Source organism: Phyllopteryx taeniolatus, chromosome 16 (genome assembly GCF_024500385.1).
Source record: "Phyllopteryx taeniolatus isolate TA_2022b chromosome 16, UOR_Ptae_1.2, whole genome shotgun sequence".
Lineage (NCBI taxonomy): Eukaryota > Metazoa > Chordata > Actinopteri > Syngnathiformes > Syngnathidae > Phyllopteryx > Phyllopteryx taeniolatus.
Genome location: NC_084517.1, coordinates 3,601,107 through 3,628,832, shown reverse-complemented (window position 1 = coordinate 3,628,832; position 27,726 = coordinate 3,601,107). Strand labels below are relative to the sequence as shown.

The window sequence follows — 27,726 nt, the reverse complement described above, 5'->3', positions numbered from 1 at the left end:
AGTAAATATATCTGTCTGTATCTATTAGCTACCTCCAGTGGGAGGAAAAAGTCTGTGAAACCTTTGGAATTTCTTACATTTCTGCATAAATTAGTCATCAAATTTGGTCTGATTTTGATCTAACTCACAAATAAACAAAGAGTCTGTTTAAATTAATATCACACAAACAATAATGTTTTCATATTTTAATTGAAAATAACGTAAACATTCACAGGACAGGTAGGAAAAAGTAAAACCTTGGTTTACATAACTGGTTGACCCTTGATCTTTTGGCAGCAATAACCTCAACCAAACGGTTCCTGTAGTTTCAGATCAAACGCACAACGATCAGGATGAATCCTGGACCAGTCCTCTTTACAAAACTGTTCAGTTCAGCAAGATTCCTGGGATATCTGGTGTAAATAGCTCTCTTGAGGTCATGGCACAGCATCTCAATCAGTGTGAGGTCAGGACTACTTTGACTGGGGCACTCCAGAACACGTATTTTCTTCTTCTGAAGCCATTCTGTTGTTGATTTGCTTCTGGGTTTTGGATTATTTTCCTATTGCAACACCCATCCTTTTTTGAGCTTCAACTGTTGGACAGATGGCATCAAGTTCTGCAAACCATCTCGATAAACTTGTGATTGAATTTTTCCATTGACGATAGAAAGCTGTCCAGGCCCTGAGATAACATCCATGCCCATAAAGTGATGCTCCCTCCGCCATGCTTTACAGTTGGGATAAGGTTTTGGTTTTTTTGCGTGCTGTGCCATTTTTTTCCGCCCTCTACACATGGTGTTGTGTGTTCCTCACAAACAATTCAACTTTGGTTTCATTTGTCTCCAGAATATTTTGCCGGTAGTGCTGCAGAACATCCAAGTGCTTTTTTATCAAACTTCAAATTATTATTATTATTTTTTTTAAATCGACACCAAGAACATCATCCTTGGTGTTCTCCCATAAACCCCATTCTTGTTGAATATTTTACTTACGGTAGATTTATCAACAGAGATTTTGGTATGTGCCATGAGTCTTAAACTGACACTCTGAAGAGAAGTGTTGAACTTGCTGCATTTAGAGACAATTTATCTTACCGCGGACTGATGAACAGCAAGACCTTTAAAGATACTTTTGTAACATTTTCCAGCTTTATACAAGTCAACAATTTTTACTCGTAGGTCTTCTCAGAGCGCTTTTTAGCTTTTGTATATGGTACACATTAGGTACAGTTGTGCTGACCATTATTGCTCCCATTAAGTTTAAGTACAAAATGTGGAATCTCTCCTGAAGAAAATGAAGTGAAACAACATTTTCTATAGAGGACTTGTTTGATATAAAAGAGCAAATTATGATCACTATTTTATGGATAGATTAAACAAAAATAGAGCTTATTAGCAATGCACACAAACGGTATGTTGCGAGATGGCGCAATGAAGCATTGAAGGGGAAAAAAATACCTTGGCAACAGTCAAGCATGGTGGAGGATCCATATTGCTGTGGGACTGCATCTAGTACTCGAGGCTTGACTGTATCAAAGGTATCATGAAATAAGAAAATTATCGAGAGATATGAGAGCAAAAGGCCTTACCCAGTGGACGAGAACTTGGCTTGAGGCGAAGATCATGGGTCCTCCAGCAAGAAAAACACCAAAAGCACACAGGAATGGTGGAAAAGAAAAAAATGGACTGTTTTAAAATGACCAGCAATGAGTCCTGATCTCAATCCAATTGAAAATGTTTAGGGGGAAGCTGAAATCTGGCTTTAGGGAAAAGGACCCTGCCAATGAGCAAGAGTTTGAACAAATTGCAAAGGAAGAGTGGGAGAAACGCTACCTAAGAAGTGCAAAAAGCTTATAGATGGATACAAGAAATGTTTGGAGGCTGTCATCGCTGCCAATAGATGTGCAACCAATTATTGAGGGGTGGCAATATTGCTGCACATGCTTTCTTTGAAAAAAAAAAATGTTGAAAAAAAAAAAAAAGGCCTTTGTTAAATTACTTTGGACCTTCAATTAAATTATCCTGATAATATAAGTTTGGTACATTTCCATTTATTTCTGAAGCTATTATACAGGTTATGCAAAAAATGAAGGGGTGCCATTTAAGCACGACTCTAATGCTCCTTGACAGGAGACAATTGTAAACTGTGTGTTCCAGTCGCCAGCGCCGCTTTAAGCGACACCTCCAATCGTCATTGATTGGACTTCAGATTGGGTCACACTCTTGCTCTCTCTGTTAAATTTTTTTCCTCCCCGTTGTGTGAATGTCATTTTCAATGAAAATAGGAAACAATTTAATTGTTGTTGTATTAGTTTGAGATAACTGTTTTCGTTTATTCTTGTGATTTAGATGACCAGACCACTTTTTATGACCAATTTATGCAGAACTGTCCAAAGGGTTAATTCTTTCTCTTGTTCTTTCTATTTCTCTTTATCTCTTTTCATATCTGTATTTCTATCTCTGCTCTTCCTCTTTCTCGATTGCTGGTCTATGGCGTAAATATGGCGGCTCCCACCGGAGCTCGTATGCAATGGAGATCTTGTTTTTAACTACTTATAAGTTTTCATCAAGCGTTTTTTTTAAAATAACGGAATAAAAACAATCCCTCCATCTTGATGAATGAGGTGACGTTCACGACAAAGTGCGCATGTCACACGGCTTTTCCGATTAAATGTAGTGCACATCGTGTATACACCCGATTGGAATATATCACGTCACGTAAAGGTTGACCAGAGAGCTTCAATCGAAATGTTTTCAATCGTAAGGACGAAAAAAAAGTCTCCGTAAACCTGGCTACTGTCTGGTTGGTCCGCTGAAGGCGACTCCTTCACCGCTCAATCAAATATATGTTCGCTGTCTGAATAACATGTGTCACTGAGGTTATGCTTAATAAACAATTAACGTTCCCGTGTTTGTATAAATTGGGGACTAACACACACAACGACGCGAAGCAAGGCACTGATGTTTTAAACGACATCGCCACGGTGGAGCGAGCTGTTTAGCTCAACTCGCAAGCTCATTAGCTCGTAGGCTAGCTTGTGAGCTTGCGAGCCAGCTCGTTAGCTTGCGACTACAAACGGTTAACTTTCTCTTAAGTGTCTCTGTTGTGTGAATCTACGTGCAGCATATGCAGTAAGGCTGTGGAGTATTGGATGGCACCAACAAGAGTGTACTGGTTCGCCAGCGCTCCATGAGCCCGCTAGCAGCCAATGACACGGCTGTTCAGCTCTGTCGGCTAACTGTGTAATCCGCACGCCGGCTCGCCACAACAATGACAATTTATCGAGTCCGTAAAAACTATCGTGTCCATTTTATTCATCGAACGTTAAGTCCATATAGTAATTATCGTGACAGGCCTAACAACCTGGGAGTCAACCAGCACCGCATTTTAGTTTCAGCTGTATTTTTAGTTTTACCACAAATGCGTTGCCATTGTTTTAATAAACGCCGATGCTCATTTTGATTCATCTGCCATCACAGCTCAGCCAACGTGTCCATCACCCTGCGTAACCGAGGGAAGGACTCTTACAAACCCGAGCTGTATGGTCCGGCCATCATCGTAGACCTGAGGCTCACTCATGATGGAGTGAGAACTTACAAGCTGAAGAGCAAATGCGGTAAACTTGATTTGACACACAAACACAGCAGCACCAGATATAGCTTAGAGTCCTGGACGGAACAAATAAGTCTCAAATACAGGATTACTGCTTCAAGCCGCTGCTGGCTATAGGCAGTCAGGCTCGCCGGCTTTCCCGGCTGCGGCGAGCGGTGCATCGGGGAAGACAAGACCCGATGCCTGCTTGGCGCCGAATTGAATCATAAACATAACCGCGATGTACGTTTGAAGTGTCGATGGCCTACAAGTCAGATTTCTCGCAGTTAGCTAATCGCACTTCGGTTGTCATGCGAAGCAGCGGTGACACAGGCAGGCCCACAGCTAGTCATTTGGGGGCCCCTCCCTCCAATCACTTTTGTAATTTAGACCACTTTGTCCTGCTTTTGAAAACTGTTACAATGATCTGACATCTAAAGTTAGGCTATGAATATTTACAATCTAAGATTTATGTTGTTGATCTTAAACTAAAAAGTCCTTCTTGAGGATTATCAAATAAGTAAATATTCTCAACACTTTTAATATAATTGATAGGAACATTAATTATTTACATTTAACATTGAATATTGCAGGGATCTCGTTTGATATGCGTCCAGCATCTGAGACGAGCAAAAATTAACTGGGACACATGAAGCATATTCTGCGTTCGTCATCGAATGGTTTAAGACCCGCCCTACGTGTGTGTGTATGTGTGTGCGTGCGTGTGTGTGTGTGTTTGCGTGCGTGTGTGTGTGAGCGCACGCTCGTGCGTGAGCGCGTGTTTGTGTGCGTTTATATAGTGGAGAATTACTGTATCTTGTTCAATGTGATGATAACTCGCAGGGATTCATTGTTCAAGGCTGGGACTCATTGTTTCCAGACATGTGCATCCTGGGACTAAGGTAGTCTCAAGTGTAAAATGATCTATGATATCGTTTCCCATTTCAACTGCTTTTATACTCTGATTTTGGTGATCAAAAGCGTCTCCCTGTCCCTGCAGCTGAAAAACACACCCACAGCATGATGCTGCCACCACCATGCTTCAATGTTGGGACTGTATTAGACAGGTGATGAGCAGTGCCTGGTTTTCTCCACACATGCCACTTAGAATTAAGGCCAACAATTTCGATCTTGGTCTCCTCAACCAGAGAATCTTATTTCTCACCATCTTGGACTCCTTCAGGTGTTTTTTTAGCAAACTCCATGCATGCTTTCGTGTGTCTTGCACTGAGGAGAGGCTTCCGTCGGGCCACTCTGCCATAAAGCCCCGACTGGTGGAGGGCTGCAATGATGGTTGACTTTCTAGAACTCTCTCGCATCTCCTGACTGCATCTCTGGAGCTCAGCCACAGTGATCTTTGGGTTCTTCTTTACCTCTCTCACCAAGGCTCTTCTCCCCCAATTGTTCAGTTTGGCCGGACGGCCGGCTTTGGGAAGGGTTCTGATAGTCCCAAACGTCTTCCATTTCAGAATTATGGAGGCCACTGTGTTCTTTTTTTTTTTTTTTTTTTTTTTTTGTTTTTTTTTGTAATCTTGGCCAGATCTGTGCTTTGCTACAATTCTGTCTCTGAGCTCTTCAGGCTGTTCCTTTGACCTCGTGATTCTCATTTGCTCTGACATGCACTGTGAGCTGTAAGGTCTTATATAGACAGGTGTGTGGCTTTCCTAATCAAGTCCAATTAGTATTATCAAACACAGCTAGACTCAAATGAAGGTGTCGAACCATCTCAAGGATGATCAGAAGAAATGGGACAGCACCAGAGTTAAATGAGTGTCACAGCAAAGGGTCTGAATACTTATGGTTGTGTGATATTTCAGTTTTTCTTTTTTTAATAAATCTGCTAGAATTTCAACAATTCCATTTTTTTTCTGTCAATATGGTGAGTGTGGTAAGGAAGTGAAGAAACGGGTCCAAGCAGGTTGGAACGGGTGGAGGAATGTGTCAGGTGTGCTATGTGACAAATTTCTGCTAGGATGAAGGGCAAAGTTTATAAGATAGTGATGAGGCCAGACATGATGTATGGATTAGAGACAGTGATACTGAAGAGATAACAGGAAGCAGAGCTGGAGATGTTGAAGTTCTGTCTAGGAGTGACCATGTTGAATAAAATTGGAAATTAGTTCATCAGAGGGACAGCCAAGGTTAGATGTTTTGGAGACAAAGTTGGAGAGAGCAGACGTCGATGGTTTGGACACGTCCAGAGGAGAGAGAGTATATTGGTAGAAGCATGATGAGGATGGAGCTGCCAGGCAAGAGATCTAGAGGAAGACCAAAAAGTAGGTTGATGGATGTCGTGTGGGAAGACATGAGGGCAGTTGGTGTTAGAGAGGAGGAGATGGGCTTACATGGAAAAGGATGACACGCTGTGGCGCCCCCTAACGGGACAATCCGAAAGGAAAAGAAAAAGCGGATTAAACACCCTAAATAACTGGAACCCAGTGCAAAAGCTAACAAAGGGTGAGGTGGCCCTATCTTGTGCCATAGCCATAAGAGGAAATATTGAGTTCCTTCCATATCTGGTGGACAGGCTTTGATAGATGGGCCAAAAGTGAACTTATTACTATGAATCAGCCATTTCTAAAGAAGTGTAATCAAAACATTTGCCCAACTAAGAAGCAGATTGAATGTACCCTGAAGTGACCACTATAAGTATTTAAAAATAATTGTAACAATAACAAAGAGGTCAGAGCATATTCTAAAGTCTTTACACTGGCTTCCAGTCAGCTTTAGAATAGATTTTAAAATTCTACCACTGGTCGATAAATCACTAAACTGTTTAGGTCCTGAATACATGAAGGAAATGCTAATGAATTATAAACCCAGTAGGGTTCTGAAATCGACAGACTCAGGTCAAATAGTCGAGCACAGAGTCCAAAACAAACATGGTGAAGCTGCAGTTAGCTATTATGCTGCGCACAAATGGAAGTGTGAATGTTTTAAAGTCCAGGTTAAAAAGTCTTCTTTTTTTCTCATCCTTTTTAGAGCATTTCCACTTTTAAATGCTATTTTTTGCACTGTACGCTGGTTTAATTGTACTATTTTGTTTTTCTTTGTTTTAAATGTTTATAAGCTTTTGTTGTTGTTTTTAATGCTTTTCATCATGTAAAGCACATTGAGTAGTTGTTGAGTTGACCTTGTGTTTGAAATGCGCTATATAAATACATTTTTTTGCTTTGCTTTGCTATGAACGCGTACTCATTTGTCTGTTTTCCTCTTCAAAATTTGCTAATCTCTGCGATAACTCAGTTCCAGCCAGACCTTTGCGACAAGTGTACTGTACCACCCTATCACTTATTTAGGTGTTTTCCGACTTTGTTACAATAGCTTAGCAGCTCACTTCCCCGCCGTCTGTCTCACGTCTTAACCTCCTTCTGTGATCACGCTAGTTCTAAAAATGTATTTTATTTGCTGTCATGGATAGAGTTATCATGACGGGAAGTGGAATTTTAGAGGAAATTTAATGAAGCTACAGGGGAATTCGGGGAAACAATGCAGAGCAGAGGGACTTTACGGACTACAAAAATTACAGGCAAACGTACGTAAAGGAACAAGATATAGGGTGAATGACATGTGATCATGAAATTAGTTTATGTGTGGTAAGCGACGGCAAAGATGGGAATCTATGTGACCGTTACTTTAATCCCAATTATGCACTAATTTGTACTTGGTAATCAGCAAATTGTACTCACGTTGCGCAGAACAAAAATAGGCAGGCGGGTTGATTCTCCCGATGTCTCTACAAGGACGTCGACAGGTTGATTAGAATGAAAAGGAAGAAAAAAGAGGAAAAAAAAAAAAGTCTCGCCCGAGTGACTGGCCCCGCCCTCGTAGCGTGGTGAGGACATGAGCCAGTCTTCGGCAGAGCAGGAAAAACAACAGCCAAAAGCAAGAGGATTCTCTTTTGTACCTCGAGGGAGTTGCCCAAAAGACCAGCGTCTCAGAATAGACCACACCTCCTGATATTGAATTTCACCCTAAATTTATCTGTGGTGCTAAATCCAGTGGCTCTAAAATAATTAATTCCCAGCTTTTGCATTGTCTCACACATCATGGTTAACATATGCAATGAGTGTTTCGACCTTGTTTGATGGATAAAACCACTTAATGTCAGTGATGTAACATTTTGTGTCGTCTGAGGTAAAACAGTTATTATTCTTTTCAAACTAGCAACTTTAAGTGCAGCCCTATGGGGGGCACAAGCCAGTGCAAACTGTAGGCCGGTCCCAAGCCCGGATAACTGAATGTGGGGACTTTGAATGTTGGAACTATGACAGGAAAATCTCGGGAGTTGGTTGACATGATGATTAGGAGAAAGGTTGATATATTGTGTGTCCAGGAGACCAGGAGGAAAGGCAGTAAGGCTAGAAGTTTAGGGGCAGGGTTTAAATTATTTTACCATGGTGTAGATGGGAAGAGAAATGGAGTCGGGGTTATTTTAAAACTCCCACAAACCTTGGCAAGAAATTGCAGCAATATTTAATTACATTAGCATGCTGGCGACAAAGGGAACAATGTATCTCATCTACGGCACCTTCTTTTAACATAAAACGAAAGCACGTGGGGCTTTTCGCCCAGTTTTCAACCGTTAGTGAGCTTGGCATGTCGCATTTTATCGTCCGCAAGCTGCCATTAGCTCCCCTCCAACTGACTTTTGACATATCAGTGATCGCGTAGCTGTTTACCACTGCTTTCTGCGCAGTTTTCATTTCTATGATAAATCCAGGATCTCCTCATCGACTTACGGGAAATGAACCGTTCAAAACATACACCCCATATTGTAGTGATGGAAATTGAGGAATACATCGCTTGAAGACCTAATTTTACATCACATTTGGCTACGCGATACCGGATATTTCGGACCCTGTATATAGAGAACATATTTAAAAAAGAGGGGAAAAAAAGGTTTTACCCTTTCCACAGGTTTTAAACACATTTAAAAAATATTTGAACACACAAAATTGCAAGCATAAAATGTATAGAAAATAAAGTAGTCATATCTGCATGTTAGATATGTGCCTATATAAGGTGGGGGCTGGTGGGTTGTGTCAGTGAGTTTGCGTGTGAGTGTCTGGGCGTGAGTTGTGGTTGACAGCAGCTCCTGTGTCGGCCTGTACGTGTTTTACTGTTCTCCCGGCATTCAACAAATTGCGGAAAACTGCATCTGCGACTGTGGTTCTCCTTTCCCACATAAGGGCATTACAGTCAGTAAGTATATTGTAAAAACTCCAAAAAAGATAGCGATTAACTCCAGATTTCTGCAATATAGCTGGGGATTTCCTTGATACACAAGTAGATGCAGTCCACAGAAAAATCTGTTACTCCTTCTTTGAAGCTAAATAAAAAAATTTCCCCCTTTGTAGGTCAAATAATCTCAACCAAAAAGGAGGAGCTTACTTCTATTCTGGACAATTTTAATATACAGGTAAAGAGCTGGACAAAATGGAGGATATCGATTGTGCTGTGTGCGAGTGCGCTGATCAACTTTGCTTTTTCTTCACAAGGTCAACAATCCTATGTCAGTTCTCAACCAAGAGATGAGCAAGAACTTCCTACAGTCCAAAGGAGAGGGGGACAAATACAGGGTTTGTGAAGTTGAAGTTTGTGTTTTGTGTGTTAGACAGATTTTCATTACTTTTACCTCTCGTTTTTGCTCAGTTTTTCATGAAGGCCACACAACTGGAGCAGATGAGGGAGGATTTCATCCACATCAAAACCACGAAACATATCACTGAAGATAAAGTGGGGCAACACAGCGAGGTAAGAATTGCTCTTGAAAGGTTTCAGTGGAATAAATGACGTGATTAAAAAAAAACATTATCTATTTGTTGTATTATTTTTTTCCATTCACTGGTGAAAGAAAACAAAATTTAGAAAGGTTGGGCATCGAGAACCGAGAACCGATTGGAACCCGGACTAACATTGCAGTTCCCCCGGAATCGTTCAAATGAAAAACCTACAGTCCGCCGACCCCGTAGAAGAAAGTGGCGAAAACCAACGAAGAAGAACGCACATGAAGACATGCTTGTTTCGGCGGCAAACAAAAGTCTGTCTTAACTTTGTTCAAATTTATGACCAATCGCCTCAGTGCAACACTTGGAATAAGATTATATTGTGCAAAGGAGGGTTTCACGCAAAACTTCAGTGGAGTCAAATTGGCTGAGTGAAACAATAAAATATTAAGTCGATTGGGTTAGTTCGACACACATTGCCTTTTAGTTCATGGGTTTGATATTTATACTTGTTAAAAAGAACCCTGAGTCAAATGAGTATATTAGTCTAGGCTGCGGCCTGCAAAGAAAAAGGATGTTCATAATTTGGACACCCTTTATTTAAACCATGCAAACGTTTTTGACCCAGTCCCCTAAAAGAATCGGAATACAGAATCGTTTTTCGAATCGCTCAAATTCAAACGAGGCCCAACCCTGTATTTAAGTCTTATCTAATCTATTTTAACGCTACAGGATTTTCAATGGGGAATTTGGAGGGAAATGATAACAATTTGGAAGTCATCCAGCGTCTCAGAGCGGATTGAGCTCATAATTCACGTTTTAAACGTTTGTTTGAATGTGTGACACAGTACTTGAAAGAGCTGAAACGAAAGTACCTGGAGAGAGAGGACCGTTACAAGAACCTGTCGTCCATTGACGAGATGCACACCAAGCTGGAGGAGTTACAGAAGCAGATGGCCTGGGCTCTGGTCAGCTCATTTACTCTCCCATCCTGAAACGTGAAGGCAGTAAAGAGACCATTTTACTGACTTTTTTGCAGGTGATCGAGATGGAGAAGGCGCTCGAGCCAATGAAAGAGAAGCTGCATGCCAATAAACAATCCACGGCAAAATATGATGAAAAAGTGGAAGAATGGAAGGTAATAACATCAGCAGTGTGCTTCTATGGTTCTGTCCCTGTGAACAGCATACTTCTGAATGCAGAACAAAGTCAAGGAGGCTGAGAAGAAGTGCAATCAGATCCAGGAACAGCTGGAAGGCATCACACAGCAGGTCCAGGAGCTGCAGCCCAAATGTGCCGAGCTCAAGGCAGAGGCACAGAATCATAACACCCTTCTCAAGTCCAGCGAGGTTAGGCTTTTGTCGTCTGGCCTACTTAACCTCAACACACTTGTCATTTGTGGCCTTCTTATTAATAGTGTGCATGTTGCAGGTCACAGTCCACAGATGCCAGGTTAGCCTGAGGGACCTTGAGAAGGACAAGGCCCAGCTGTCCTCCAGGATAAATGATCTCCAGCTGAGGTGCAACTGTTTGTACATTGCATACATACACATGCATGCAAATCAGTCGCCTTTCGGCGCAATTCGCCGTTTTGAACTCAAAATAGGCCATTTGCGTGAATCGTATAGATCAGATGAGTTTTTCCTGTGGGCGGGGGGGGGGGGGGGGGGTCGCTGTCGCTGAGGTCATAGGCTGTTTCGTACTCCTTGAACGCTGGCAGCTAGATCCATTCCACACATCCACACACAGATGTAATTGTGAATATTACTCCGCGGCGGACTAATATGCGGTCTGAGGTTCCGCCTGTGCGAGACCAGAAAAAACTTGCTCCGCTTCTGCTGTTAAGAAGTAACCTTACTTTTACTCCGTTACAATGATCTAAATATCGCTCGCTACTTTTATTTACCAATTATAGATTATTTATCAACGATTTCGTGTGCAAGACTACGCCTTCGACTTCCGCATTGGGCGCTGTTTGCATTGATCTAATGTTTAAGTCTAGTTCACCAATCAAACGACACAAGAAACTCACATGACCTCACACAACGTCTTCCATCGGGCTTCCCAGACATAGGTATTCACACTAGATAAGCCTGGCCCGCTGAATGTCATGCGTACGTGGCGGCCATGTTGGAAACTTCGTCGTCGCCATGATGGCAACGGCGCACTACTCTTGTTTACATTTAGATGAACAAAAACAACAGCTTTCATGTATTGTAGTATTTGTCTGGCACTGTCTGCCCAAACGTTGATATTTCAGCTCACTTATAACTTGAGAAAACACCGTGCAGTAAATTGCAGATGGTTTTTTTTGTAGTTTTGACTGTGCATACACTCACACAGCGACATCAGAATTTGCACATTCACATTTTATGTTGTATTTATTTATTTATTTTATTTGATGTTCATTCTGTGGTTAAAAAAAAAAAAAAAAAAAAAAAAATCTGAAGTTCCTCACGATTTACTCAGTACTTGAGTAATAATTTCACTGTGTACTCTTTTGGAGGACTACTTTTTACTTTTACTTGAGTCACATTATTTTCAAGTAACTACTCTTACTTGAGGACAATGTTTGGCTACTCTACCCACCTCTGGAGCGGACATCCTCTATTGCTACTCTTAAGTTGAAGCAACATTTTTCCTCATCAGATCAGCCAGTGTGGTATTTGTTGCACTGGTCTTTTGTATTTTTGCGTTGAGGTGCTGCGGGTCGTGGCCCTGGTTGTGTTCCCAGCAGAACCGCGAATCACACGTAACATCGGAACCGCTAGTACAGTTTATATTAATTAGGAAACTCGGATACAATTATCTAATTAGTTTACGGAGTAGATGTTAAATGTATTAAGCGACGGAGCGATGTTAAGGATTATGTCACAACACAGAATGAACTAACTTCAAATTCAGAAATGGCCAATAAAAACAGAAATATATTGAATTAATTTTCCTGTAAAATGCATTTGGGATTAGCCTTTGAAGTTGGTCATGGTGAAAAATGTAGTCAATGATTTTAGTCAATTATTTTCCTGAATGAGAGTGCTTGAAGAGGAGGATGCTATTCATGTGGCACAGCTTGAAGCAGGCATCAGGTGCAGGTGGAGACGGGCCTGGCTTGAGTTGGAGGCCAAAACAAAAAAAAGGAAAGAAATGAGGCAAATTTAATTATAATCTTAAATTTGTACATCAACATTTACTTGAGCAGTGCAAATAAATATTTTTCTGTGTGAAGAAAATTTGTTTATTTTGCCTTATTGTACGCTTTAGAGTTTTCCTGATTGCTTAATTTATGTTCAAATTAAAAAAAAATAAAAATCTCTGCAGGGATGTTTTTCTTGTCACCTTTTTCATGCCTTTGGTGTTTGTATGTCTGACAGTAACATACGGTAGACCCCTCCCCCCTCCCCCCAGTATGTTTCTTACTTTGTGCATCCTTACAGCATCAACCAGGCGACAGGGTCGGCGAGGCAGGCCAAGGACGAGAGCATGCAGCGCATCCAGTGCCAACTGGAAGATCTAAATCACCAGATGTCCACTCTGGGTCAGCAGATTAACCAGTATCAACACGCCAGCAGTCGTGCTAAGGAGGAGCATGGAACGATCCGGTAAAATAAATGAATGGAGGACTACCAAGCTAAATATAAATGAAACTAATCCCTTGATATAATAGAAATAGTGTATGTTATGCTGTCCCACTCCTCATTGGAACAAGCGAGACATTTTCAGAAGGGTGCTTCACCTGTATCATCAGACATCAGCAGTCATCTAACACTGAAAACTAAGTACAGTGAATCTTTGATTTCTTGGACTCAAGTAACTGACTGTCTGGACAGTACATGTGTCCAAAAATAATTTCCAGTTGTCACCTAAATTGGTGTATTTTTAAAGTCTGTTACTTCCAGAATTGGCCACTGATGTTTAATGGCGCAATATAGGCAGAGACTGGGACAGACACACGTATTTCCGGGTCACAGATATACAGTGGCGTGAAAAAGTATTGGACCCCTTCTCAGATTCTTATATTTTTGCTTAGTTTCCCCACTTTCTCTAATATAATCAAACTATCAGACAAATATACCCCAAGTGAACTTAAAATGCTGTGTTTAAATGGTGTGAAAAAGTAATTTGTGAAATCCATCCATCCATCCATCCATCCATCCATCTATCTCCTGAGCCGCTTCTCCTCACTAGGGTCGCGGGCGTGCTGGAGCCTATCCCAGCTGTCATCGGGCAGGAGGCGGGGTACACCCTGAACTGGTTGCCAGCCAATCGCAGGGCAATTTGTGAAATCATGAATTCATTATGGCTAATCACAATGCTTGGTTAATTTTCACTCATCACACCCAAGCCTCCAGACCTGTTCAGTCAAGAAATTTCTGATTTCAAGAAATTTAAATTAAAAGAAATTTTATTTCAAGAAATATAACCTTTAACATTGTTCACACATGGCAGAATGAGTCCACTCACTTTAACTTTTATCAGAAAGGGCTTTTGAGTTTTGACGCAGGGAATTTTGCTTTGCCAACGTGACCAACCTGGGTAATATTAACTCTGCCACATACTGTTTCAATTATCCATTGGCGAGGTGGCAAACAGGCAGCGCGAACCCTGCCCTTTCACAGGCCGCAAAGAGTAATTCTGCCCTTTGGTTTCCATTGAAATTCAACGGGCTATTAATCAACAGAGGGACTTGTCAGCTGTGACACGTCGCGAGGAGAGTTTCAAGTTGTGGTCACACTTTGACGGCTTACTGCACGCTCTAGTGGTTGAACTGGGTCCATTATGAATGAGGAAGTGATAATTCCACTAGTTGGCCACTGCATGGAATAAAGCGCTTGGTGTTTCTATAGTGGGGGAAGGAAAGTATACGCCCAAACCTTTTGACGTCACGAAAGGGTTTAGCCCTGCCCACAAAATCAGGAAAACGAAAAGGTGAAAAAGAGTTTTAAGCCACAGCTCAACAATTCAGTATACTATATTGTTCTCAGTCTTTGTATATGTTTTCAGCACTTCAAACATATTTAATGTATTTAGTAATGAATCAAGGTTTTACTGTTTGGAGCACTTTAACATAGGCAATTTTAAAAAAAAAATTGGATTGGGGGCGTCAGATCCTCGTGTTTTTTGTTAGTTGTGACAGGTCTCAGTACCTGTCCCCCACGAAAACGACCCCTGAAAAACATTTTGCTTTTTTTCCTGGCTTTTGATTGGCGATTTTTTAAAAATCCTTTCTGTGCTATCAGGAAAGATTACGACATACTCAAGAGGTCCATGGATGCCAACAGTAGGAACTTGCGCATAATGGAAGGCAGTCGATCCAATCGGTTGCGGCGCTTTGGTGAGCACATGCCAGCACTGCTTGACGCCATCCAGGATGCTCACAAACGGGGTCAATTCAAGCACAAGCCACGAGGACCCCTGGGTAATTAATATTAGACATTGTAATTCCATCCACAGTGCTCCCTTCTCACAATCGTATATTTTTGCATAGTTTCCCCTGTTTAACATTTAAGATAATCAAACAAATATTTTACAATGATAAACCAAGTAAACATAAAATGCTGTTTTTAAATGGTGATTGTATTTATTCAGGATGCCCCCCTTGTTAATTCATGAATTAACTGTGTTTAATCGATAATAATCTTTTTTAGTTAATTTTCACTGACCACACCCAACCCTGATTACCTCCAGACCTGTTCAAGAAATTACCGTAATTTGTCGTGTATAATGCAGAAACTTTTCTCCCCAAAAGTTGTCAAAAGTCAATAGTGCACATTATACATAGGTATAGGAGAAAATTAATAAAACGTTCACATTTTTTAAATGTATGTCGCCATCAAGAGGTTATGAAAAAGCTGTACACTTTCATTCCAATATGCCACAGCCACCTAGAGGTTATGAGAAAGGTGTACACTTTCATTCTAATATGCCACCGCTACCCAGAGGTTATGAGAAAGGTGTCGCCTACACTTTCATTCCAATATGACCGGGGTACAAATGACTGCATACATGTACAGTTGTGCTGATAAGTATACATACCCTGGCGGCATTTGCGAAATATTGATTTATGTATTAAATAGGACTGATGACTGAACAACAACCATCATTAATTTCTTTATGATTATGTTTTCTTTAATGATAAGAAGAAGAATCACATTTTATTGTCATGAACATGCATGCATGCACACGAAATTTGTTCTCTGCATTTAACCCATCATAGTGAACACATACACGTTAGTGGAACACACTGGAGGAGGGGGCAGCTGAAGCGCCCTGGGAGCATTTGCTTTTCTGAAATGCTTGACAGTTTAATTTAAATCCCATGAAAATATGTTTCGCCTGGCCCTACATGTTTTCTTTAAAGAATTGTACCCATCTTACAAATTCTGCCTGAGTAATCAAACATATGAGCACAACTGTGTCTTTTCTCATTTACTAAATAAAAGTAGGGCTGTGAATTTCAAAATAAGAGCAAGTAAATAGAAAGTATTACGTGTTCAAATAAAGTGCTTAACTTCAGAATAATTATTTGAAAAAACTAACAAAATACAGATAATACTTTGTTTTGATCATATGGGTAGAAGCAAAATCATTAGTTGTAAAAATGCATTATGCATAGGTAGAAAGGTTTTCCAGAATTTTGAGGTCAGCTTTGGGGGTGCGTTATTATACATGGGTGCGCATTATACATGAGAAATTACGGTACTTGAGTAGCACCTGTTTGACAAAATGAAGTCAGCCAGAATATTTTAAAAAGCTGCAATAAAATGCTTCGATCCTAAGAAATTCAAGATCACATGAGAAATAAAGTCTGGAAATGGTTATAATGCCATTTCTAAAGCTTTAAGATTTCAGCGAACCACGGTGAGAGCTATGAAATGGAGAAAACATGGAACAGTGGTGAACCTTCCCAGGAACTACCGGCCTCTACAAATTACCTCAAGAGCACAGCGACAACTTATCCAGTAGATCACAAAGGAATACAGGACAACATCTACATAACTGCAGGGTTCACTTGCCTCAGTTAAAGTGAGTGTTCATGACTCAACAGTCAAGAAGAGACTGTGCAAAAATTGTATCCATGGCAGAATTCCACGTGGAAAACAACTGCTCACCAAAAAGAACATAAATGCTCATCTTACTCCTGAACGATTCCCAAGACTTGGGCTACTATTCTATGGACTGATCGGTCGAAAGTTGAAATTCATGGAAGGTGTGTCTCGTTACATCTGTGTAAATTTAGCACAGCACTTCAGAAAAAGAACATCATACCAACAGTCAAACATGGTGGTGGTAGTGTGATGGTCAGCGGCTGCTTTCTACTTCAGGACCTGGTTGAATTGCTGTAATTGATAGCACCATGAATTCTGCCCTTTACCAGAAAATCCTGAAGGAGAATGTTCAGCCATTAGTTTGACCTCAAGCTGAAGCGCACTTGGGTTCTGCAGCAGGACAACAATCCAAGACACGGCAGCAAGTCAACTTCTTAATGGCTTAAAAAAAATAAAATGAATGTTTTGGAGAGGTCTAGTTGAAGTCCGGACTTTAATCCAAATTAAATCCTGTGGCATGACCTTAAAAAGACCGTTCATGCTTGAAAACCCTCCATTGTTGCAAATTAATACAACTGTGCAAGGAAGAGTGGGCCAAAATATCTTCACAGAGATGTAAAAGGCAAAACGCTTGATTTCAGTTGTTGCTGCAAAGTGTGGCCCAACCATTACTCTTTCACACAGGGCCAGGTAGCTTTGAATCGTTTTTTTTCCTTAATAAATGAACATTTAAGTTTCAGTTACAATATCAAAACAGCATTTTGTTTTCTTGGTTATCTTTCTCTGATATTTACATGTTTAATGATCTTAAACATTTAACATTGGACAAACTATGTAAAAAATAAAAACAAAATTTAGATGGGGCAATGCTTTTTCCACAGCACCGCACCTCTAAGATTGGGGTGTTCAAATGGTCCCTGTGCCATAGTTTGGACACCCCTGTTTTAAGACATGAGTAGAGGAACCTCGTGCTGTAAGTCTGAACTTTTGTGCTGCAGGTTACCTGATCAAGCTGAAGGACCCAGAGCAGGCCCTTGCCGTTGAGGTGTGTCTGCAAAGTCTGCTGCACACCTTCACCTGTGACAACTACGACGATGAGAAAGTGCTGAAGGGGCTCATGGCGAAAATTATGGCGTCAGGCCGTAGGCCTCCCATCATCACCAGCACGTTTCTCACAAAGGTCCATGATACACGAAAGAGGTAGGAGCCGCTTTAGCTAGAATTGAACATGTTCAAATCCAGAGTTTAGGTTGACTTGATTTGTCTCTTCCAGGGCTTTGAACCACCCGGACTACCAGTCTGTGCTTCAAACTCTAGAAATGGAGGACACGGTTGTGGCCAATTGCCTGATCGATCAAAGGGGCATTGAGAACATTTTGCTCATCAAGGTAATAAATCCCCAAGAAACCCACAGTGCATCGCACAATTTGCAAGACCAAAAATGATCTATAAAATGAACGCAGACAACACGTTGGGTGAGATGTAAGCATGTCTGCCTCACAACTGCCTCACAAGGTTCCCAAGGAATGTGTGAATTTCAACTCCGGTCTTCCTGCACGGAGTTTGCCATGCTTGCCGTGGGTTTCCTCCAGCATTCTCCCTCATTCCAAAAACATGCATGTTATGTACGTAGAAGACTCTAAATTGTCTAACTCTATAGAGTGGGACAGGCGGGTGAGCCTAAAGGGATACCCGCACTATGGAAAGTAACTGGAGGGATGAAATGATACCACCCCTAAAGCAGGAGTGCGTAACCTAAATGGCCCTCATGGCCGCCATGTAATTCTAAAATAGAATAATAAAATCCCAGAGATATTGTTCCAAAAATCCCCAAAACATTTAATCCACCATTGTTCCTAATAGTTAACAATAAGCCTTTGTTCTATCGTTTGATGATATTTTTTTCATAAATTTAGTTTGGGCCTCAGTGGACCTTGTACAAACTCAAATGATAGGACTTACGTTCCTCACCCATGATGTAAATGCATTTTCAATGGAGGAAATAATTATTTGATCCCTCACTGATTTTATACGTTTGTTCGTCTTTGTTAGCGGGGTAATCTATAATTTTAATGGTAGGTGTATTTTAACAGGGAGAATATCACAAAAAATGTAGAAAATCACAAAGATTCAAATTATTTTGCAATTCATTGAGGGAAGTATTTGACCCCCTATCAAAACATTACTTGGAACTTGGTGGACGACCCTCTGTTGGCCAATACAGAGGTCAGACGTTTCTTGTAGTTGATCACCAGGTTTGCACACATCTTGCGAGGAATTTTGGACCACTCTTTGGAGATCCTCCAAATCCTTAAGTTTTCAAGGCTATGCCTTGGCAACTCGAAGCTTCAGGTCCCTCCACAGATTTTTTAATGGGATTTGGGTGGTTGACTGGTTAGGCCACTCAATTACCTTAATGTGCTTCTTCTTTAGCCACTCATTATACAATAAAGTTGATCAGTTTGAACATTAAATATCTTGTCTTTTAGTGTATTCAATTAAATATAGGTTGAACATGATTTGCAAATCATTGTATTCTGTTTTTGTTTATGTTTAACACAACATCCCAACTTCATTGGAATTGGGGTTGTAAAACATGCAAACTTTTTTGACCAAGCCCCCGAAAATAATCTAGAAACGTTTGGAACCGGAATCAAAATGAGGGATCGGGACCAGAATCGCTCATATTCAAACGATGCCTAACCCTGGCTTTTATTTATGTTTAACACATCGTCCTAGCTTCATTGGAGTTGGGGTTGTAGATTGGTAAACAAATATGCGCACTAGCATTTTACACAAACTTTCTAAAGTATTTGAACTCACCTTTTGGCATTTGCATATAATAATTGATAGGGAAATACAGCCAAATTGTGATAGCAAAGTAGACTACACAGGCTATTAGTATCTGCGTCAGGATAGAAGAAACATAGTTTCACGGTTTATATGTTGCATTCAGGGGTCACCAACAAAACGGGGTGTCTCAAGCGCTGATGAAGAAACACTTAGTGGATTGAACCTAACATTAACACCAAGATTCCACTGGACTTTACACCGATCTGATCGGCCTGATCGGTGTCGGCCGATAATTAGCATTTTATGCTGATCGGCTTTGTTATAATTCCCCGATCCGATCAATAACGTCATTGATCGACTCCACAAAAGACATTTACTCCGCGTCGCCGTGGTAACGAGTCGATCGCGTCGTGTGTATTATAAGAACAAAATGGGAAAAATGTGTCCTGGTCGTCACCAGTGTTCGGGAGAGGACTTTAATTCAAGGCTTGCTTGAGGTATGTTCAAATACTTTTAATACGATACGGCTCGCAAGCAGGCAACAAAACGTAATGTAGCGTAGCAAGCTAGTGCTAGCACTAACGGTTGTAACAGCATTCTGTCGACTCATGCTTTTAAGTTTCGGTGTGTGTGTGAAGTAATGTAATTACAATAATTTAATTACAGTAAGTTAGCACCCATTATTTCTGTCATGTTGTAATGTTGGTTTACCTGACTGATTAGAATACATGACCTGACAAGATGTTTTTAAAGAAACTCAGTATACAGTACACGTACAAGTATACACAGTAAATGAACAAGTCATTTAAATAGACACATTGCTCCATCTTGTGATCGGATCGGTGATCTGTTATCTTTTTTTTTTTTTAAACTCGGTGATCGGCCCCAAAAATCCTGATCGTGTAAAGCCTAGATTCCAACAGATGCCGAATGCCAAACTGCGACGATGTGATGTTCACTGGATCTAGCGCTGATTTTTACTAGTTACTGCTGTTGCTCCTGTTTAGAATCGCGCTGAGGCTTGTCGCGTGATGATGTCCGGACACCCGCCCCCCAACTGCTACCAGGCTTTCTCCAAGGACGGTGACCAGATCTTCACCAACCGCTGCTACGCCTCTGAGCAGACCAGAGCCAACTGCCTCTCGGGAGATGTGGAGGAGGACATCAGGTGTGAATCTCCAGGCGAAACGTCTGTGCTGTGTTACGCACGTAATAATCTGGGAGCGTTGTTGTCCTTTTATTTCCTGTTTCCCAGACACCTACAGAGAGAGCTGGAAACTCAACAAGCTCAGGCGTTGGGCTTGCAGCAACAAATGAGGAAGTTGGACGAGGACTTCAAACAAAACGAGAAGCTGGAGAAGGGAGCACACATGGAGATGAAGATTGCCAATGTATTGCTTCTCATTATTATCATGTTGAGATTTTTAGCAATTTTTATTTGTTATACGAATTATAATTCATCACATGTACACATTTATTGCAGGACAGCGCCACAAAGCATCGACTGGAGCTGTCGGACCTCCAGAATCTCGAAGAGCCTCAGCTGGAAGACCTCAAGCCGCTGGTTTGTTACAAAGAGCGCTGTTCACTAGTTGGAGTGGAGTCCCTTCAGTCAGCACAACTGTAAACTTCACAGGAGGAGGACCTTAAGGAAATTGTCGAAAAGATCTTGACAAACAGCAGGAAGTGCGAGGAGGCGCGAGCCCGGACATCTGAGCTCAAGGAGAACTACGACAGGGCAGAGAGAGAGTACAAGCAGCACAAGGAGCGCGTCAACACCATTGTCGAGGAGGCAGACGTGATCAAGGTAAGGCCACCCGAGCCCGAGCTGGTGTGTGAAGTCGATATAGATATAGTCGGCTCGCCTCCACACCTGGCTTGGGCTCTGGTAACAGTCCTCTTGAGAGGGGTTGGACTCTCTTCCACTCTGAAATTGGCCAAGTGATAGGCGCCAAGCAGGTGTGGTATACTTATTGCACCCCGGCTCGGCGCCTGTACATTAGGGTTCACTCCGATGGACGAGAGGGGAGTCTCCCTCCGCCTTCGGCTGGGGGGACGGGTCCTGACTGTTGTTTGTGCCGATGCACCAAACAGCAGTTTGGAGTACCCACCCTTTTTGGAGTCATTGGATGGGGGAGCTGGAAAGCGCTCCCGCTGGGGACGCCATCGTTTTGCTGGGGGACTTCAATGCTCACAACAGAGCTTCTGTTTTTTGATGGGTACCGGCTGGCCAAGCGGAATGCAACTTTGGTGGTCGTTGAGGCAAAAAGTCGAGCGTGGGAGGAGTTCAGTGAGGCCATGGGGGAAGACTTCCTGATGGCTTCGAGAAAATTCTGGTCTACCATCCGGTGTCTCAGGAGGGGGAAGCAGTGTACCATCAATTAAATATAGGTTGAACATGATTTACAAATCATTGTATTCTGTTTTTATTCATGTTTAACAGAACGTCCCAACTTCATTGGAATTGGGGTTGTAAAACATGCAAACTTTTTTTGACCCAGCCCCAAAAATAATCTAGAATCGTTTGGAACTGGAATCGCAATGAGGGATCGGGACCGGAATCGCTCATATTCAAACGATGCCTAACCCTAGTCGGGTGCACAATGAGCTGGGTGCCAGCCGAAGGAAGGCACCTTGACGGTCTGATCCCTGGCTACAGAAACCTAGCTCTAAGGACGTGGAATGTGACTTCTCCGGCAGGGAAAGAGCCCAAGCTGGTTTGGGAGGTTAAGAAAATCCAATAAGATATAGTTGGGCTCACCTCCACACTCAGCTTGGGCTTTTGCTACCAGTCCTTTTGAGAGGGGTTGGTCTCTCTTGAGGTGTAGCCTCCCTATGCGTTCAGGTGGGGGAATGAGTCCTGACCTTTGTTTGTGCTTATGCACCAAACAGTAGTTCAGAGTACCCACCCTTTTCGGAGTCCTTGGAATGAGTGCTGAAGAGTGCTCCCGCTGGGGACTCCCTTGTTCCGCTGGGGTGCTTGCCAATGGCTAATTCAAACAACACGAAGTGAATATTGCCCACGTTCGCCACGCTGGCGAATCAAAATGGCCTGCGTCAAAGCTCAAAAGCCCTTCCTGACAAAAGTTAAAGTGAGCAGGCACATTCTGCCGAGTGTGAATGGTGTTAATTGTTTTGTTTTTCCTCCGTTTTTTTTTTAAAATGCATTAATCCGCCATCCAGCCCCTGTCAGTTAGGCTCACAGGCTTTCCTGGCTGCGGGGAGCAACGCATTGGCGAAAACAGGACCCGATGCCATTTGGTGCCGAATTGGAGCACGCATATTTATTGACGCGACGTACGTTGGAAGTGTCTATGGTCAACGTGTACTGCAATTCACATTAATTCTTCATCAGTGCATGTGTCGCACACATACATATCCAGGGGTTCCTGGGGGACAGGCATGGGGTCGGGGGGGTATGGGTGTCGGACCGGGTTTCAGCACATCTGTGCTGTTTGCTCACTTGAAAAATGGATGGCTTCAAACAAAAGGTGCTCTGTCCTGCGTTGTTTTACACATCTAGATGTAAATACCATGAAATAAAAGCTTGAATTCTGAACGCTGATACAGTATTCATATTTTGCTCTGAAACTCAAATGTCTTCAGTACACAACAAAAACAAAGAAATTTACCTTGCCGTTCCAATACTTTTGGAAGAGACTGTATTTTGCCAAACTTTTTCTACTATTTGGGTTGTAATAGTCTCTATGGTGCCTCAGTAAAGATGAAATATTAATTAAAATTGTCCATGCATTCCTGAGTTCCAGACGTTTTTTTCTGCCAAGAGGCCTGAAATCAAGTCATTTGAATTTCTCGAGCTTATCTATGTCACTAGCAAAGAGCTCCGCCTTCCCTTTCCGCTCCTGAGCCAGCGCTGCAAACGTAACAAACACGTGTCCTCTCACAAGTGAGTCTTCGACACAGAGGCAACCAAGGCACCGCCCAAGCAGTCTACATGTGCTTTGTGCAGGCGCTCGACCATGTCCCTCAGGGAGTTCTGTGGGTGGTGCTTTCGGAATATGGGTTACCAGACTCCTTGATAAAGGCTGTTCGATCCCTGTACGACCAGTGTCAGAGCTTGGTCCGCATTGCCGGCAGTAAGTCTTTTTTTTCCAATTAGGGTTGGACTCCGCCTATGCTGCCCTTTGTCACCGATTCTGTTCATTACCTTTATGGACAGAATTTTGGCACAGTCGAGGTGTTGAGGAGGTCCGGTTTCGTGACATTAGTATTACGTCCCTACTTTTTGCAGGTAATCTACAACTGTCATTGGAGCGGTTCGCAGCCAAGTGTGAAGTGGCTGGGATTAAAATCAGCACCTTCAAATCTGAGGCCACGGTTCTGAGTCGGAAAAGGTTCGGGGAAGAGATCCTGTCCCAAGTAGCGGAGTTCAATTATCTCGGGGTCTTGTTCACGAGTGAGGGAAGAATGGAGCGGAAGATCGACAGGCGGATTGGTGCAGTGTCTGCAGCAATGTGGACTCTGTATTGGTCTGTGGTGGTGAAGAAGGAGCTGAGCCGAAAGGCAAAGCTCTCAATTTACCAGTCAATTTACGTTCCTACCCTCACCTATGGTCACGAGCTGTGGGTCTTGACCGAAAGAACAAGATCGCAGATACAAGTGGCTGAAATGAGTTTCCTCTGCCGGTTGTCCAGGCTTTCCTTTAGAGATAGGGTGAGAAGCTCCGTCATCCGTGAGGGATTCATAGTCAAGATGGTGCTCCTCCCCATTGAGAGGAGCCAGATGAGGTGGCTCTGGCATGTGGTTAGGATGCCCCCTGGACGCCTCCCTGTTGAGGTGTTCTAGGAAGCCCCGGGGACGACCCAGGACTCGCTTGAGAGACTACGTCTCGGAAGAGCTGGACCTTTGGCTGGGGAGAGGGAAGTCTGGACTTCCCTGCTTGAGCTGCTGCCCCCGCGTCTCATCCTCACATAAGTGGAAGTAAATGGATGGATAGATGGACGAACCGCTCTGTCACTTGTTCTGTGTTTGTCTGTGTGCCTTATTGTGATCCTGTTTTGTAACATAGGAAGAGCTGACCAAGGTGGACGAGGATGTAATGAAGTGCAAGCATCATAAGAAGTACTACGACGACAAGCGCAGTGTTCATCTCCAAAGTATCCAGGAGCTGGAAGCTACTCTTCAGAGCAAGGAGCAGGAACTTCAGGTCTGCTGCTCAGAGGAGCCCACCATCAACGTTCAGGGAGGACTCAAGAGATTTTTCTTCTGCTGATTTTGCGCAGGCAAACATTTCCAAAGCCAGAGAGATCTGGCCCGAGCGCCTTGAGGTGGAGCGGACCGCCAGGAGCCTGGACACGGAGATTAGCCGCCTCAAAGTGAAGATCTCCACCCAGCAGGAGCAAGAGGGCGACCGTGGGGAGATCATCAGGTGTCTTTTAATGCCGAAATCTCAAATAACACATCTACATCCATCGATCCATTTTCTTTAGTGGCGGGTGATCTTGAGTCCATCCCAGCCTACTTTGGGAAAGAGGCGGGGTATACACTGGACTTGTCACCAGCTAATCCCACAGCACATATATTGTAGACCAGGGGTAGGCCTGTCACAATAATTACTACATCGACTTACCGTTCCATAAGTAAAATGGACACGATAGTTTGTCGATAGAGATAGACAACGTCTGTCACTAGATATCTTGCTAGCTAGCTACAGTAGCTAGATCGATATCTTGCTAGCAACAGTAGTAGTGGGTACGGAATGTATTCAGACCCCCTTAAATTTTTTACTTTCTTATATTGCAGCCATTTGCTAAAATCATTTTTCATTTTTTTCCTTAATGTACACACAACACCCCACATTGACAGAATAAGAAAGGGAATTTATTTAAAAAAGAAAAACTAAAATATCACACAGGCATAAGTATTCAGACCCTTTGCTCTCAGGATATTTTTCTTTCCTTGGCACAATAAATTACTAGTACCGAAAGCTTTTTGGTTAGATTTTTTTCATTTTGCCTTTTCTGCCATTATGTTTGCCTTCTGTCATTGTCTCTTGTACTGCACCGATCCGCTTGTCGATCTCCCGTTCCATTCTTCCCTCACCCACGAACAAGATCCCAAGATATTTGAACTCCTCCACTTGGGGCAGGATCTCATCCCCGACCCGGAGAGGGCACTCCGCCCTTTTCCGACCTAGGACCATGGTGTAATAGTCTAAGATTTTTGCATAGTTTCCCTACTAATCCCTAAGATCATCCACCAAATGTAAATAGACAAACATATACCAAGTGAATTTAAAATGCTGTTTTTAAATTATTTCATTTATTAAGGAAAACAAACTATTCAAAGTTACCTGGCCCTATGTGAAAATATAATTACCCCCCTTGTTAAATCATGAATTAATTGTGGCTAATCACAATTTTTGGTTAGGTTTCACTGATCACACCCAAGCCTGATAACCTCCAGAACTGTTCAATCAAGAAATTCTAGAATCGTCGGAAAATAAAGTAATTGACATCTATCAGTCTGGAAAGGGTACAAAAGCTATTTCTAAGGCTTTAGGATTCCACCGAACCATAGTATTGTTATATTGTCTGTTACACGTTGCTCTTCCATTTGTGTTCATGGTTCCACCATTATCCTCACATGAAGAAAAAAAAGGACCTTCCCAGGAGTGGCCGGCCTCCAAAGATTACTCCAAGAGACAGAGGTGTGGACTCGAATCCCATGCCTTGGACTCGAGTCAGACTCGAGTCATGAATTTGATGACTTTAGATTTGACTTGCCAGTATGCTGAAAGACTTGCAACTCGAGTTGGACTTCAACAGCAATGACTTGTGACTTCACTTGGACTTGAAAAGACTACTGCTACTTTGACCATAGCACTTAAAAACCAACACTTTGGAGCTTTCGCTTCCTATCGCTATATATGGAATTTCCTGCTGACAAAATACTGAAAGTCTTACTGATTATTATCTCGACCACTGTGTTTTATTTATTTTTTAAACATGACCATTGCAGAGAATACCGTGATGCCTTGGCGAAGTACAAGAACACAGCGCAGCAGATGAAGAACCTCAACATGTTCATCAAAAGCCTTGACAGGGTTATGAATCAAAGACTTAAAGTTTTTGCTGACCTCAGGAGGTAAGCGAGGCAAAGCAGTTGAGTGTCTTTCGCGAGTATTGCGACTTTCAAACTCTCTGCACCTCCTTGTCTTCAGGTTCCTGTCAGCGCGTTGTAAATATTTCTTCAACAGCATGCTGGCGCAGAGGGGCTACAAGGGAAACATGATCTTCGATCACAAGAACGAGACCCTCACCATCTCCGTGAGCGCATCCTCCGTTGCGTTGTTTTTGGCAGCCGGCGTGACGACTGAGGCCTTAACATGCTCTCTCGCCCAACAGGTGCAGCCGGGAAGAGGAAGCGAGAGTGACAGTATCAACATGCGCTCGCTGTCGGGCGGTGAGCGGTCCTTCTCCACCGTGTCCTTTGTTCTCTCGCTGTGGGCCACCACTGAGGCGCCCTTCCGTGCCCTGGATGAGTTTGATGTTTACATGGTAAGCAGAGGTTTGTTTCCATGCCCAAATATGAGTGTCTTGACATGTGGCGTGATGTTGAAATTAGGACATGGTGAATCGGAGGATCTCACTCGATATGATACTGCATGTGGCTGAGGGACAGCGCAACCGGCAGTTTATCTTCCTCACACCACTGAGCATGAGGTATTTAATCAATGGTATCTAATTTTCACGTGGCTAAATAAAGCTCATAAAACGATCATAAAGCTCCCACCATGCATCTAGCATGTAAACAATCGTGAACCAATGTTACATAAACGACTGTATTCAGAAGTTGAATTACAGTATTTAACACAACAAACCACCTTCACACGAGGCTCAATCAATAGTACTAGCTAGCATACTAGCCTTATCACGCTAGCATAAAGTCATGAAAATAAAATGCGATCTTTTTTCCTGAAAAATTAGTTAATCGTAAATTTAGTTTTTTGTGGTAATACAACTTTATTCTCATATTTCTAGTTGTTTTTTGTAAAAAAGAAACAAAACCATCCATCCATCCATTTTCTTAACCGCTTATCCTCACTAGGGTCATCGGCTGCTGGAGCCTATCCCAGCTATCTTCGGGCGGGAGGCGGGGCACACCCCGAACCGGTCGCGAGCCAATCGCAGGGCACATAGACACAAACAACTATTCGTACTCACACCTACGGGCAATTTAGAGTCTTCAATCAACCTAACGCATGTTTTTGCACAGGGGGAACATGCAAACTCCACACAGGCGAGGCCAGATTTCGTGTTGTCTCTCTCAGATGTGTTGTCTGTCCCAGATCGCTGATATTTAAAAAAAAAAAAAAAAACTTTATTGGTTGTCAGATATTTACAGACATGCGACAAGGCTCAAAATAAACTAGCTTTTGGATTAAAATATACTGTACAGAATGGCGACGCGGAGTAAATGCCTTTTGTGGAGTCGATCAATGATGTCATCGATCTGATCGCCGAATTATGACATTAAAGCCGATCAGTATAAAGTGCTAATTATTGGCCGATACGGATGAAGCCAATCAGATCGGTGTAAAGTCTACTTTTAACGTTGCCAGAC

The 27,726-nt window shown here is 42.4% G+C and overlaps 1 protein-coding gene across 2 annotated transcripts in view; it reads left to right on the top strand.

Annotated features, from left to right (window-relative positions):
• si:dkey-119f1.1 (Structural maintenance of chromosomes protein 6-like) overlaps nt 1-27,726 on the top strand; it is a 33,132-nt gene that overhangs the window by 4,745 nt on the left and 661 nt on the right. For both annotated transcript variants that reach the window (XM_061749257.1, XM_061749256.1), the window contains 22 exons: nt 3,461-3,597; nt 8,933-8,994; nt 9,074-9,154; nt 9,228-9,329; nt 10,150-10,269; nt 10,341-10,439; nt 10,504-10,650; nt 10,733-10,821; nt 12,736-12,900; nt 14,539-14,717; nt 17,346-17,547; nt 17,621-17,735; nt 20,148-20,308; nt 20,396-20,531; nt 20,624-20,704; nt 20,777-20,947; nt 24,170-24,307; nt 24,384-24,529; nt 26,122-26,247; nt 26,324-26,429; nt 26,508-26,660; nt 26,728-26,825. In XM_061749257.1, the coding sequence (XP_061605241.1) occupies nt 3,461-3,597; nt 8,933-8,994; nt 9,074-9,154; nt 9,228-9,329; nt 10,150-10,269; nt 10,341-10,439; nt 10,504-10,650; nt 10,733-10,821; nt 12,736-12,900; nt 14,539-14,717; nt 17,346-17,547; nt 17,621-17,735; nt 20,148-20,308; nt 20,396-20,531; nt 20,624-20,704; nt 20,777-20,947; nt 24,170-24,307; nt 24,384-24,529; nt 26,122-26,247; nt 26,324-26,429; nt 26,508-26,660; nt 26,728-26,825 (2,814 nt within the window). The remainder of the gene's footprint in view (nt 1-3,460; nt 3,598-8,932; nt 8,995-9,073; nt 9,155-9,227; nt 9,330-10,149; nt 10,270-10,340; nt 10,440-10,503; nt 10,651-10,732; nt 10,822-12,735; nt 12,901-14,538; nt 14,718-17,345; nt 17,548-17,620; nt 17,736-20,147; nt 20,309-20,395; nt 20,532-20,623; nt 20,705-20,776; nt 20,948-24,169; nt 24,308-24,383; nt 24,530-26,121; nt 26,248-26,323; nt 26,430-26,507; nt 26,661-26,727; nt 26,826-27,726) is intronic.